Source organism: Gavialis gangeticus, unplaced genomic scaffold (assembly GCF_001723915.1).
Source record: "Gavialis gangeticus isolate Ggan-Ray unplaced genomic scaffold, GavGan_comp1, whole genome shotgun sequence".
Classification (NCBI taxonomy): domain Eukaryota; kingdom Metazoa; phylum Chordata; order Crocodylia; family Gavialidae; genus Gavialis; species Gavialis gangeticus.
The window spans coordinates 207,584,142-207,595,824 of record NW_017729032.1 but is presented as its reverse complement, the minus strand read 5'-3'; the positions used below and the strand labels follow the sequence as shown (position 1 = coordinate 207,595,824).

Here is an 11,683-nt window from a genome sequence, read left to right as displayed (position 1 = left end):
CAGGTTTTTGTACTGCTGAGGCCAGGACAGGGCAGCTTTTGATACTGCTGGGGACAGCACAGGTACTGGCCCCGGGCTCTGGTTCCCCCAGCTGCAGATCTGGGAGGAGCCAGGCAGGGTTATTTTGCCCCAAGTGGCACAGTTTGCTCCACAACAAAATGTATGTCAGAGCACGTGTGCTGAGGCAAAACGCCCTGGCTCAAATTTTCACCACTTTTATTTGAGCTGCTGCAAGTGCACATGTTGGCATGTGTAGATGTGTGGACGCACCCATAAAGGTGAGGGTGGAATAGTTGTATCCAGAGAATTTCTGTTTGTTATCCCTGTTTGTACTGTACACAAATTACCAGCTAACTGCAAATAAGAAAAACGGCAGATAACACAGCTTTTTCTTTTCCTAATCAAAAGATAACCAGTTTGTCTGGTTTGATGTTGCAGACTTTGCAGCTGGAAGCATGGGGACAACAAGGCCTCTTCCCATCTGTTTCACTTTGCACCAAGTCAGGAGGTTCAACAAAAGGTCCAACAAAGAGTAAGACATTTATTTTTCCTTATTTGATGATTGTGTGCATCAGTCATAGAGATGCATGTCAAAATTAGTGCCCATCCAGTAGAAAGTTCACTTTTAATTTGGTATTAAAACAGTTTGAGTAGCTTTTTATTCAGTAGAGTATTCATATTACAAGCTGCAGTTTGTTTGTCTCCCACATTATGTCACCATTTACACAGCCTATCACAGAAACAAATTTTGATCCTACAGATCTTGACACTGCAGAGGGCTCATCTAAACACCTGGCACTTTTAACATAATCTAAAAACCCCAGTGCTGTAGGAGTTTATAAAACTGTCCTAAGCCATGAGACAACTATTCCTTACCGTGTTTCATTTCCCCACTAGTCAGCAAACCAATAGAATTTAAATCCTTCACCCTCAACTGCATTAGCCTCTCCACCAGTGTCTAACTGAACAGGGAGTTATGAAGCATGCCCAGATTAGTGAAGGACTGCTAGCAATAGACTTGTATTGGGTATAATGTAAGCTGTCAGGATAACATTCCTGTCCTTTCTTGCCTATCTCATTGCTGCAGCTATATCTCAGACCTCACTTGTAGCATCTCAGCCATTGGGTTCTAGGGCTGGGTTTGAGCAGATATATAAAAATTGTTTGTGGGATGAGTCCAGTTAATTCACTGTTTATCTGTACTGAAAATGGGGAATGTACTGCATAATGTGGATCTAGACTTCAAATAGTACTGTCACATTTCTGGATCTATTTGGGTATGGTGGGGTAGCCCATTATATGGACGGATGCTTTTGGCAAGATCATAGTTATTTGCACCTGTTTCAGATGATAGTGCTTTGGAAGTACAATTATGGCCTCTTTGTGGTAGGATTTGTCCATATGTAACAGAAAGACAGTCCCTGTTTGAAAGAGCTTGCAGAGTAAGTAATTTGTAGGACTGGGTATAGGTTTTGAAACTTGTCAAAAAATTAGTCATGTAAGCACAGATTTGTGGGACTGATGATTAGTGACCCACTTTAAAATTTGAAATCCAGAGTTAGGGCTCTGACAGATATGCAGCTCCCCAGTCTAACTTATGGAACTTTACAGAAATTGCCATGAGTTAGACTGACCCTCCCGACCCAACAGACATTCACTGTTGGAGGATCGTGGAGGATCAAGCTCTGCTTTTGGAGCCACTCCAGTTGAGAGAGGCTGTGTGTCTGCAGTCTCTTCCCCTAGCCCCACACTCCCTCTCCCAGCTCCAGGGCTGTCTCAGGATGGGAAGGGAAGAAGGAATGGACTTCCTTCCCCTTCCCATCCTGAAGACAGCACTGGGGAAGAGGCAGGACTGCTTCACCCCAGGCCTGCTCCCAGCATGCACTAACAGAAGTTAATGAAGGTGCTCCACTTTGGAACACCTTCATCTGAACCCTCATGAAATTAGGTTTAATTTGGGGGCAGTCGGGCACATTTTAAAGTGCTGTGCAGCTATGCACTTCTGTCAGGGCACAACTGTAGAGTGTTTTAGTGGCTGATTGCATGACAAAATGTCACATCTGTCAGTGTCCTTAAATTAGATCTGCATTACAGTTTTGCTGGCATACCTATGTTGGCCAGTAGTGTGAAAAAAATCACAGCAATGTCATCAAAACCCTGGGGCAGGAGTAGGCAGGAGGGTGGATGTAGCTATGTCAGGAGAAGAGGGTGTTCATCAGCTTAGCTTAGGATGTTCAGGAAGGTGATGTATCTGTACTGGGTGAAGAGCTTTTCTTGTCAGCATATGCTGTATCAAAGTGTGCTGGGACAGTTACAGTGGCACAGGTTCTGAAATGTAAGTGCTAAGTCTTTTATTTGTCTTTGCATAGTCCCCTTGACTTAATAATCATATGTATTAAAGAGATGTTAAAAAGAACCACCCCGAAAAGATTTCTTGAAAACAAATTCTCCCTAATTTCTAACCTTGAGTTTCTAAAATAATTTGTGGAAAAAAAGCTTGGGTACTTACTGAGAGAGTCTTTGCTGCTGCTGTTTCTAGTCCTGATTGATAATACACAGCATGATATACAGACTTGGGATATTTTAAATTAGTAGCTTCTATCAGCTTTGCATGGTATCTTTGTTTTTGGTATCACATATAAATGGTTATCAAATATAAACTGTTATCTAAGGTGTTCTGGAAACTGTAGCTAAGTTATTTCAATGGTGACTACCCCAGAATCTGTTGCATGTAATTCTCTGAAGAGAGCCTGAAAAGACCTGTGAAACTATCTTCCCTTTAGTATTCTCTTTCTTGTAGTGCAGGGGTGGGCAGCCTATGGCTCTGGAGCCACACGTGGCTTTTCAGAACTTAATATGTGCCTCCTTGAATCTTTGCACAAGCACATGGTGCAAATGGAAATGGAAGCTGGTCCAAATGGAAGCTGGTCACGGTGTGCTTGTGCAAAGATTCAAAGAGGTGCATATTAACTTCTGAAGAGCTGCATGTGGCTTCAGAGCCGCAGGATGGCCACCCCTGTTCTAGTGTATGGTACTGTTCTTTAACAGTATAGCACATTGCTATTATTAGTTAAAATGTACTAAGTACAGCCTGTCTTTTCAGATTCCAGTTTGAAGAGGTTGGGAAATTCTCCTTTGCTTTGGTGAAATGATCACACTTACTACTGGAATGGGGAACATAAGTTTTTCATGGATGTGCTCTTCTATCCTGTCAAATTCAGAGCCTCTGTTAGTGATATGAATGTTCTGTTTAAAATTCATATTGCTCATGGGGCTCGGTGGAGTCTATTGAATGCAGTAGTATCCAATGGGGGGACACAGGTCAGATGGTACAAACCTTGAAGTGTCTCAATGTTGCTAGTGGTCCATGCTGCCCTTGCAAATATACCGTTTTGTTCAGTTCCTGCTGTTCAGTGTCATTAATCTAACTACTTAAAAGATTTATTTTTGGTTTAATATGTGCTGAAAAATGTAATATTTCACTGTTTTAACCTACATCTATTTTTTGGTCTTTAATGATGTTTGGTATTAATGCTACAGTGACATGACTTCAACATTGCTTCTGTCTTATCAGTTTTTTAAGATGTCCCATTATTAATAGTATTTCAGCTTGATTTGATTTGCCTTTTAGCTCTCCTGGGACACTTGTTCTGTAGCTTGACTCCTCCTGTGTACTTTATTCAAATCTGATAAGGTTGTATATTATCTCACTTCTGTTAGTCTATTTTTAAATTTACACACCTATATCTTCCTTAATGTTTTAGCTCCCATGTTGCTAAAGGTTGACCTCTGTTCAGAATCATTATTTTTCATGTTTCCTAAGAAATCTCTGTAATTATAAAATGATTGGTGGAAAGTGTGTGTTGAAATAATCCAATGCTCTGTGAGCTACATTGTACTATTAGACCCAAATTACGCAGCATGGATTTCTACACGGCTGTTACATGGCAGAGGTACATTAAACTACACGTCAAATTGGTAATTAAGCAGCTCCTTATGCAAGTGGGGTTTTGCTGTAGCTGTGCTGCTTGCAGGTCCCAATTCTTCCTGAAGTGGTCTCAGTTTTCACAAATATGGCTGTCTCTTAGACCCCCTGCTACTTCTCCAACAGGCTACACACAGTTTTCCTGGAGTGGGTAGCAGCTTAGAAGTTGCTGTCGTCATTCCAATTCCCCAGTTTGGACAGTAAAAGCTTAGCATCCATACTTCCCTCCTACCTCTCCCTCAGAGAAAGAAATGGGTGGCAGGTGCTCTTATTTTAATACAGATACAGGGTCTGGAAGTCCACTGAGACTTTCCTGTGAAAAAATCTCAGAATAAGGAAACAAGGCAGAAAAGTAAAAGCAAGTAGAGAGGCCTCACAGAGCATCAGAGGGGGCAGCATTTTATAGCTGAGTATGATATAAAGTTCTCTCTAACAACTTAGCAGGTAGTTACATGCACATTTGAACTCTTTATACAGGGGGTCCTGAGCAAATGAAAGGCTTGTATCCATTTAAGCTTCATAGATTTATTTTTTTTCTATTGCTTATGAAGATAACTGTTGCAATGGAGCAGCTAACAGAATAATCATGCAGTAGTGAGTATGCTGCTTCTCTTGGCTTCTCCATACACATACGTTCATCTTTGTAGGTGCTGAACACCTTGCATTTGCTAATGAACTTTTTTATCCCTGAGAGAGGAAGGGGGGTTTTATCCTGTTTTTACGGAAGAGAAACAGAGGCACAGTGAAGAGCGACTTTTCAGGGCTCTTGCAGGAAGTCTGACATAGCAAGGAACAGAAATGAGATCTCATAAGTTCCAATATGATAGTAGAAAAGAATATTTGATGCTAAATAGGGCTCTGGTTTTTATCTCTAATCAGTGTATAAAATGTAGTTATGTGTTCCACAATATCTGGACACTTGTCACAGCATTTTCAGTCTGTTCTCTTTAGTACCAGATCAGTTCAGAAACTTAAGGTTGGGTGTTTAGGAATACCAAATTAACAAAAGTGTCAGAAATGATAATATTCCTCTTTATGCCATTTCCTAGATATGGCACCACAGGAGAGCACCAATCTGCTAACCACCAAAACAACTGTTGAGTTTCCTAAAAAGTTGTCTCCTAGTTCTCACCCACCACCTGCAAATAAAGGTATGACTATAGCTAGTCCTTACCCTGATGAAGCTTTAAAGTTAGCAGATGAAGATACGAGGAAATGCATGTCAAGGAAAACTTTGGCAGTGTTTCCTCAGAGAGAAACTCTTTCTTCACGTGAGGGGAAAGGTATTATCACAACAGCTCAAGGTCTGAACAAGAAGTTAGCTAAGGAAAAAAGCTCATCGTCATCCAGCTCTGATTCAGATTCTAGTTCTGATTCTGAAGAAGATAGTACTACAGATGTTGCCCTTAAAACCAAAGTGGCATTTCCAAGACTAGATCCCCACTCCTTTGAGAATGGGAAAGTGAAGAAAACAACATTGGTTAAACAGAGATTGTCCCAGAAAAGTGATGAAGAATATGCACCTACAAAGAAAACTCTCGTATCAAAAATTGAGTTGCCCCACATCAAGCAGGTACAGTCTACTAAAACATCAACAACCAGTGATGGAATAAAATCAAAACCAAGAGTGTCTACCATAAAACAAATATCAAAAAAAGTAGATATACTGAAGCGAATTTCAGACATGCCTGATAAAAAAAGCCGAAAGTTAACAGAAGTCAGTCTTAAGAACACAAACCTCCTGAAGGAATCGGCCACTGAAGCCCAAGCAGCAGCTACACAGCTAAAAGATGTACCAGTAACTAAGGATACAAAGCCAAAGCTGACCTTAAGTGGAGAAGAAAGCAAGACAAAGATGCAGGGGCCTGAAACTCAAGAAATAGCTGCTTCTAAACTACACAAGGAACTTTTGAAAACTACAGCAATGGCGGTAGACAGTACAGCAAAGAAAGAAACTACTCAAGAAGCAGGAACTCAGACTGAAATGAATGGCACTATACAGGGTACAGCTTTACATTATTTGAACTATGTTGGTTCTTCTGGGGTTGGGGCTTGAAGTTGTATAATTTTAAATAAGTCTTCAGTGTCAACTTTAATATGGATGCTCTATGTTCTGTATTTAAAGCTAGCTGACGTAGCACTGACTCTGTAACAGAGACTGTCATGCCTTGATGAAAAATTCTTGCTGTTTCAAAGGCTTTTAGATCAAGTATTGGTAATGTGGCCTCCAATTGTTGCAATGGGAGGAAGCATTTTTAATTTCATTTTGTTTATTTTTGTTCACCCTTAGAATATTCTAACTAAAGTGATGAGGGCTTTTTTCATGATTTTGTTAAACCCATGTTGAGGACATCCAGTGGCCTCTGCCCCCTCTTAGGATTTATCTCCTTCTCCTGCCCTTGCAGTTGGTAGCTGCCTTCCCAGTGAGCTGAATTGTACCACCATAACATTCATTCTGATGATGGCCCCTTTCTTTTTCTTTTTTTCAGACTGCAGATTGCACCAGACTTTAGGGTAGTACAGTGGGGTTATAGACCCAGGACTTAAGTGTGAGACTGACTAGACTGATCAGAGAGCTGGATGTTGGGGCCAGCAAGATCTCGGGCTTAAACCAATCTTTAGCAGACAACAGTAGAGGACGGAAGGGGATATCAGTGTCTGTCTGTATTGTATGCTGTACCTTCCCCAGATCACCTCCCAGCTCCTTGTCCCTGTCATGCTTATGCTGACTGGTGATAATTGGGTTCATTAAATAATTCCATCCTCCATACACAAAGTTTCATGAGCCCAAACCAACAGGCTAGCTGTCTGATTGTTTCTACATTTCTCATACTCCAGGTAGATGAAATTATTCCTCCATACCAAGTTGCACAACACCATCTGCAGCACGTTTCTTTTTTCTGACCCTGTCTAAGTGTTAAAAACTGTCCTGTATTCAAAGTTCAGAAATCTGGCCAGCCAAAAGCTAGTATGTTTGAGTTTAAAGAAATAACTCATGAGAAGAAAGCATAAATGTAAGACTTTGCAAAATCAGGATATTATTTATAATAGTCTTAAATGATAAATAAATCTTACTTAGCACTGTTCAGGATGTAGTGCTGAACAAAAAGGCTAGAGACAGAAATTACATACAAACTGCTACAAGTGATCAGAAACTGGTTCAAATAGAAATTCGGTGCACATAAACTGCTTTCAAAATGGCCAAAACCATTTTAAGATAAACCTGGTGGATGTAGTATCAGACTTAACTGATTAAGGTTCAGTTGGTTTATTGAACTTGTCCCAGATCCCCTCTGTATTCAAGTTAACTCACAATCCCCCAGCATCCCAGGGTGCTTTGCATCTCCCCTGCACCCCCCGTGCTTTGCAGGGTGGGTGGACTAGCCTTGGCCCAAGCTGTCTGCTCCAGCCCAGCAGGAAGCCATCCTCTTGCGCCCCCTGGCTTCTGGCCTTGGCCACTAGAGGCATGTGGCTGCATTTCCAGAATCAAAAATAAGTATCTGTTCACTTGGTTATCAGTTGAATCTGCTCAGCTTAGATTAACCTGCGAAGATGGAATCGATTCAGCCTCAGGCTTTTTGACTGTCTGTACTTAACCAGGGAGTATTGTAGTTTGAAAGGGACAGGCAGCCTATGATTTGACCTGCCTTTGACTTGTAAAATTCTTGGGGGCAATGACTTTGGATTCCAGTGCAGTCACTGTCTACAAAAAAACTGGCATCTTTTTCTGTGCATTCAGAAAAGGGAGCCTAAAAAAGCCTGCATACTTTCCCTGTCACTGTCCACATCTGATGCTTCATCCACTTTCCATCACAATGCTATTGTTGAGGATCAAGCCTTACAGCTTTTTCCATTCTCACAAAAAAGTTGATGCCTAGAAAACTGCAAGAACAGGCTCAATTTACTTCCAGACAGGCAAAGGGGGGCTTTATTCTCTGCTTTAAAGTGAAGTGTGTTCCATTTTCTTAACCAATACAGTATATATTTTAAACAGCAGCCCCTACAGTACCTGTGCTGTTTTACAGTGTAAATCTGAAGCAAGATGAGGTTTATGTTTCCTTTTTGCCAGTACAGCTGTGTGAAAAAAAATGACTCCTTGCTGACATGTTGGCAAACTCCCCCTGGCTGACAGAGGGCTTGTTTGCTTAGCTTAGCTTATGTTCCTGCAGGAGTTTGGGGCAGCAAAAATGCTCCTGCTGACGCATGGTACATCTCCACAAGGGGGCTCTACCTGTGTAGCTTTAGCAGCAGAGGCTTTTCTAGTCTGGACAGGTCCTAACTTCTAGGTTCCTAACTTTCATTGATGTCAGTGGAGCAGTCATTTAAAAGAGTGTAACTGAAAGCAAAATCTGACTGCTTTATCACGTTTACAGGCATCTTCTGTTTTGTTTTGTTTCAGTCTTTTTCCGTAAAAAGAAAAGTAGTAGCTAATAGCTAACAGTCCATATTCACAAATTTTCTGTAACCTACATTTCTTTCCTACCTTTATTCCTTCGTGTGTCTGCAAGCTCCTCAGCTAACCAACTTGCAAGACAGACTGAAGATATAAAAATAGTGCTTTGCTCCTTAGAAACGTGAATGTTAGGGAAGCTTCATTCTTCAGAACTAGGAGTGCTAAAGAGCCAACAGAATTAATGTGCCATTAACTGTTGGTAAGTAAAATGAGCAGCAAAGGAATGCAGAAATGTACTCTGACTCACTTAACATCCTCTGGAGAGATCATTCTGCTTGAGAGCACAGCTGAAGTGTGAAGCACGGGGGAGGATCTTGGGGATAAAGTCATCTTTTGAGGAGCCAAATACGGTGCATTGTGGACAGGGAAAATGTGAGAGCCCATCCGCTTTTCTTCCTGAGCATCTGTCTTCTGCTTTAGAAGAACCCTGTCTTGCAGTTTGAATGTATTCTTTCCTGTGCTTGCTTATTCACAGAGCTGTTTTCAGCAAAGATCACAACAGCTGGGTCAAATATGTATGTAGTGGTTTCTCTTGTGAGCTTTATCCAGCTAGGAAATCCAGAAGGATGCCCTGGATTTTTTTTCCAAGTGCCCACCCCAGATTCTACCTGTCATTTAATACAAATTGCTGTTTCGTAAACCTAACAAACGGTTTGTTTATGAAATGCAATGGGTGTTTTTGAATATCCAATATTACTGTGCCAGCCGCAGAAGGATAAAAGTAAAGCAATAGATTTTCATTATGTGTTTGTTTAGTTTTAATTTTTAGTGTCAGATTGTTGCATAACAAGATATATCGAGCTTCTGCCAGTGTCTAACACAAACCACCACCATATGCAAATTTATGTGGCTTTTCTGTTAGATTGCGCTGACCTATCTTTCTGATTTTGTGTTGTATGCATACAAGAATGGATTTACATAGAATCAGTGAGTTGGAAGGGACCTAGACAGATCATCTAGTCCGACCCCCTGAAAGAATACTTTTGTTTCTGCTCTTGCTTTGTTCATAATTTCCCTATATGGTGAAGTCAGAAAGTCAAACAGAAACCTTTCTATAAGAAGTTCTGTTTAAGCTAACATTTTTAAAGCGTAGAAATTAGTGTCTGCTTGTGGTCAAAATTTTCTTTAAAAAAAAAAGCTGACGTGATTTGAAAATAGACTGAGATCAAGTAAAAGGGGGAAGAGCTTAAAATATAAAGTTCTTGATTGGTTGTTGCATAATATAGCCTTAACTTGAAATCCTTAATTATTGCTTTGTTAAATTAGATCAGCTTAGCTTTGTGCATTCTGCCATTTTTCCTCATGTGAATGCTCAGTCTATAAAAAAAAATCTAGTAGTTTTAATGCCTTTGTCTTGTGATTTGACATGATATATCAAGTGCAATGATCCTTTGCATCTCGTGGCTTGCTAAGTGTCCCACAGTTTTCTTCTGGCTGTGCTGAGGACTAGGAAGTGTAACCAGTTGATGTCAAATATACATGAGGCAATATGTTAAAAGACAAGACGCCTGGGTATTTTCCCATCGATATTGACTTATTAGGGTTCGAAACAGAAACATTTTAGCTACTTTTCCACTCTCCTGTGTGTTAAGTAGCCATTTGAAATCCTGTAGTAGAGCAGATGAATAAATTCTGTGTTTTATTCTAGAGCTCAGTGGTGCTTTGCTCTATTGTAAGGTACTAACAGATGTCTTGTAACTTTATCCTGGTGCTGAACCTGCTGATTTTTAATGTTCAGTCAATGAAGAGTCTCCAATCTCCAGAGGACATTGACTCAGCGAGAAAGAATGTTGCCTCTCTTCTAACATCAGTAGGTTCACTAGTTTTTGTTCTTGTTCCACAGAGATAAAAACGGCTGCTGCATCTGCTCCAGAGGAATTTGATAATTCAACCTACAAGAACCTCCAACATCATGAATATCATATGTATACCTTTGTGGATTTTGATGTATATCTGTCAAAATTCAGGCAGCCTCAGCCATCTTCTGGAAGAATTTCCCCTTGGCAGTAAAAGAGAAGATTACAACAAATGTTCAGGCGTCTTGATGAATAGCTCTATTTGCACTACTGCAAAATCCATATTCAAATAAATCAGTTAACTTGCAGTAATTTATGCTTATGTTTGTGACAAGGTCATTTTGGCTGCTAGAGTTGCTTAGTTTGTGGTTAATATTGAACTCATTCATGGTAATAATCCTGATTTTTTTTAAATAGCTTTTCTAGATCCTAGTGCACATTGACTGATAATAGGGAAGATCATTTCAGCTGACCTTCAGATATTGTTGACTCCAATATGTGACCTAGATTGTACTTTTTGATTAGTGTTTTCTGTTTTGAAGGAAATCAGTTATTATAATGTGCATCTGTTTGTCCAGAATTCACCATTGTATTAATTTTTTATTATTATTATTCTGATTGTGCCCCATTGATGTGCTCATCACACATGAAGACTGAGTCCCAGTGCTGAAGATCTTACCTATGTTGTGTATTTGGAGTTAGAACAGAGATGTAGGTTTAGCAAGGCGGTGTGGTACAGAACACTCTCCTGTGTAGCAACATGTGAATGTGGCTAAGTATAGAGGTTCAAAAAAGCCTGAGGCAGGAGTGCTCTAATTTTCATGCTTTACTCTTAAGTGCCATGGGCTAGGTTGGGAGGGAACAGAACAGACTTTCTTCCTATGGCAGGCGGGGGTAGGGGTGAAGCAGGGCATCAAGGGGAAAAGCTACTGAACCAGACAGTAAGGGGGAAAGCCCCTCCCTTGCAGGCTTGGCCCCTACTGTACCCCAGTTGGGTAGGGGGGCTTGATTTTTTTTCCCCTCTCACCTGCACCCCATGCCTCTACCTGCTGAGCTAGGAAGCAAAGGCTTTGCTGCTCAGGTCTATGACAGACCAGGGGCCCAGCTTGACTGAAGCAGGGATCGTGGGCAGAGGCTAGCCTACCCACTCTATGAGAGAGGGTAGCAGGGATCTGCAAAGCATCTTGGGATTCCAGGGGACTGACCTAACTAGATGGGGTGGGAGGCTGGAATCTGGTACTGAAGTTTCATAGACCAGTTTAACCAAAATCAGTTAAGTCTGATAATACATCAGTCCAGGTCTATCCTAGACCAGGATCTGCCATCTGTCTATGTGCACTTAACTTCTGTTTTGTTATGGGTTTAGAGTGGTTTCCAATCACTTATACAAGTTTATATGTAATTTCTGTCCCTAGTTTATAGGTCAAGGGTGGGCAAATTATGGCCAGA

At 40.8% G+C, this 11,683-nt stretch overlaps 1 protein-coding gene across 1 annotated transcript in view; it reads left to right on the top strand.

Moving 5' to 3' along the window:
- NDUFV3 (NADH:ubiquinone oxidoreductase subunit V3) overlaps positions 1 to 10,819 on the top strand; it is a 21,390-nt gene extending 10,571 nt beyond the window's left edge. Inside the window, exons 2-4 of the mRNA XM_019523876.1 lie at positions 439 to 532; positions 5,035 to 5,988; positions 10,282 to 10,819. Of these exons, the coding sequence (XP_019379421.1) occupies positions 439 to 532; positions 5,035 to 5,988; positions 10,282 to 10,448 (1,215 nt within the window). The 3' untranslated portion in view covers positions 10,449 to 10,819. The remainder of the gene's footprint in view (positions 1 to 438; positions 533 to 5,034; positions 5,989 to 10,281) is intronic.
- Positions 10,820 to 11,683: the final 864 nt, after the last annotated feature.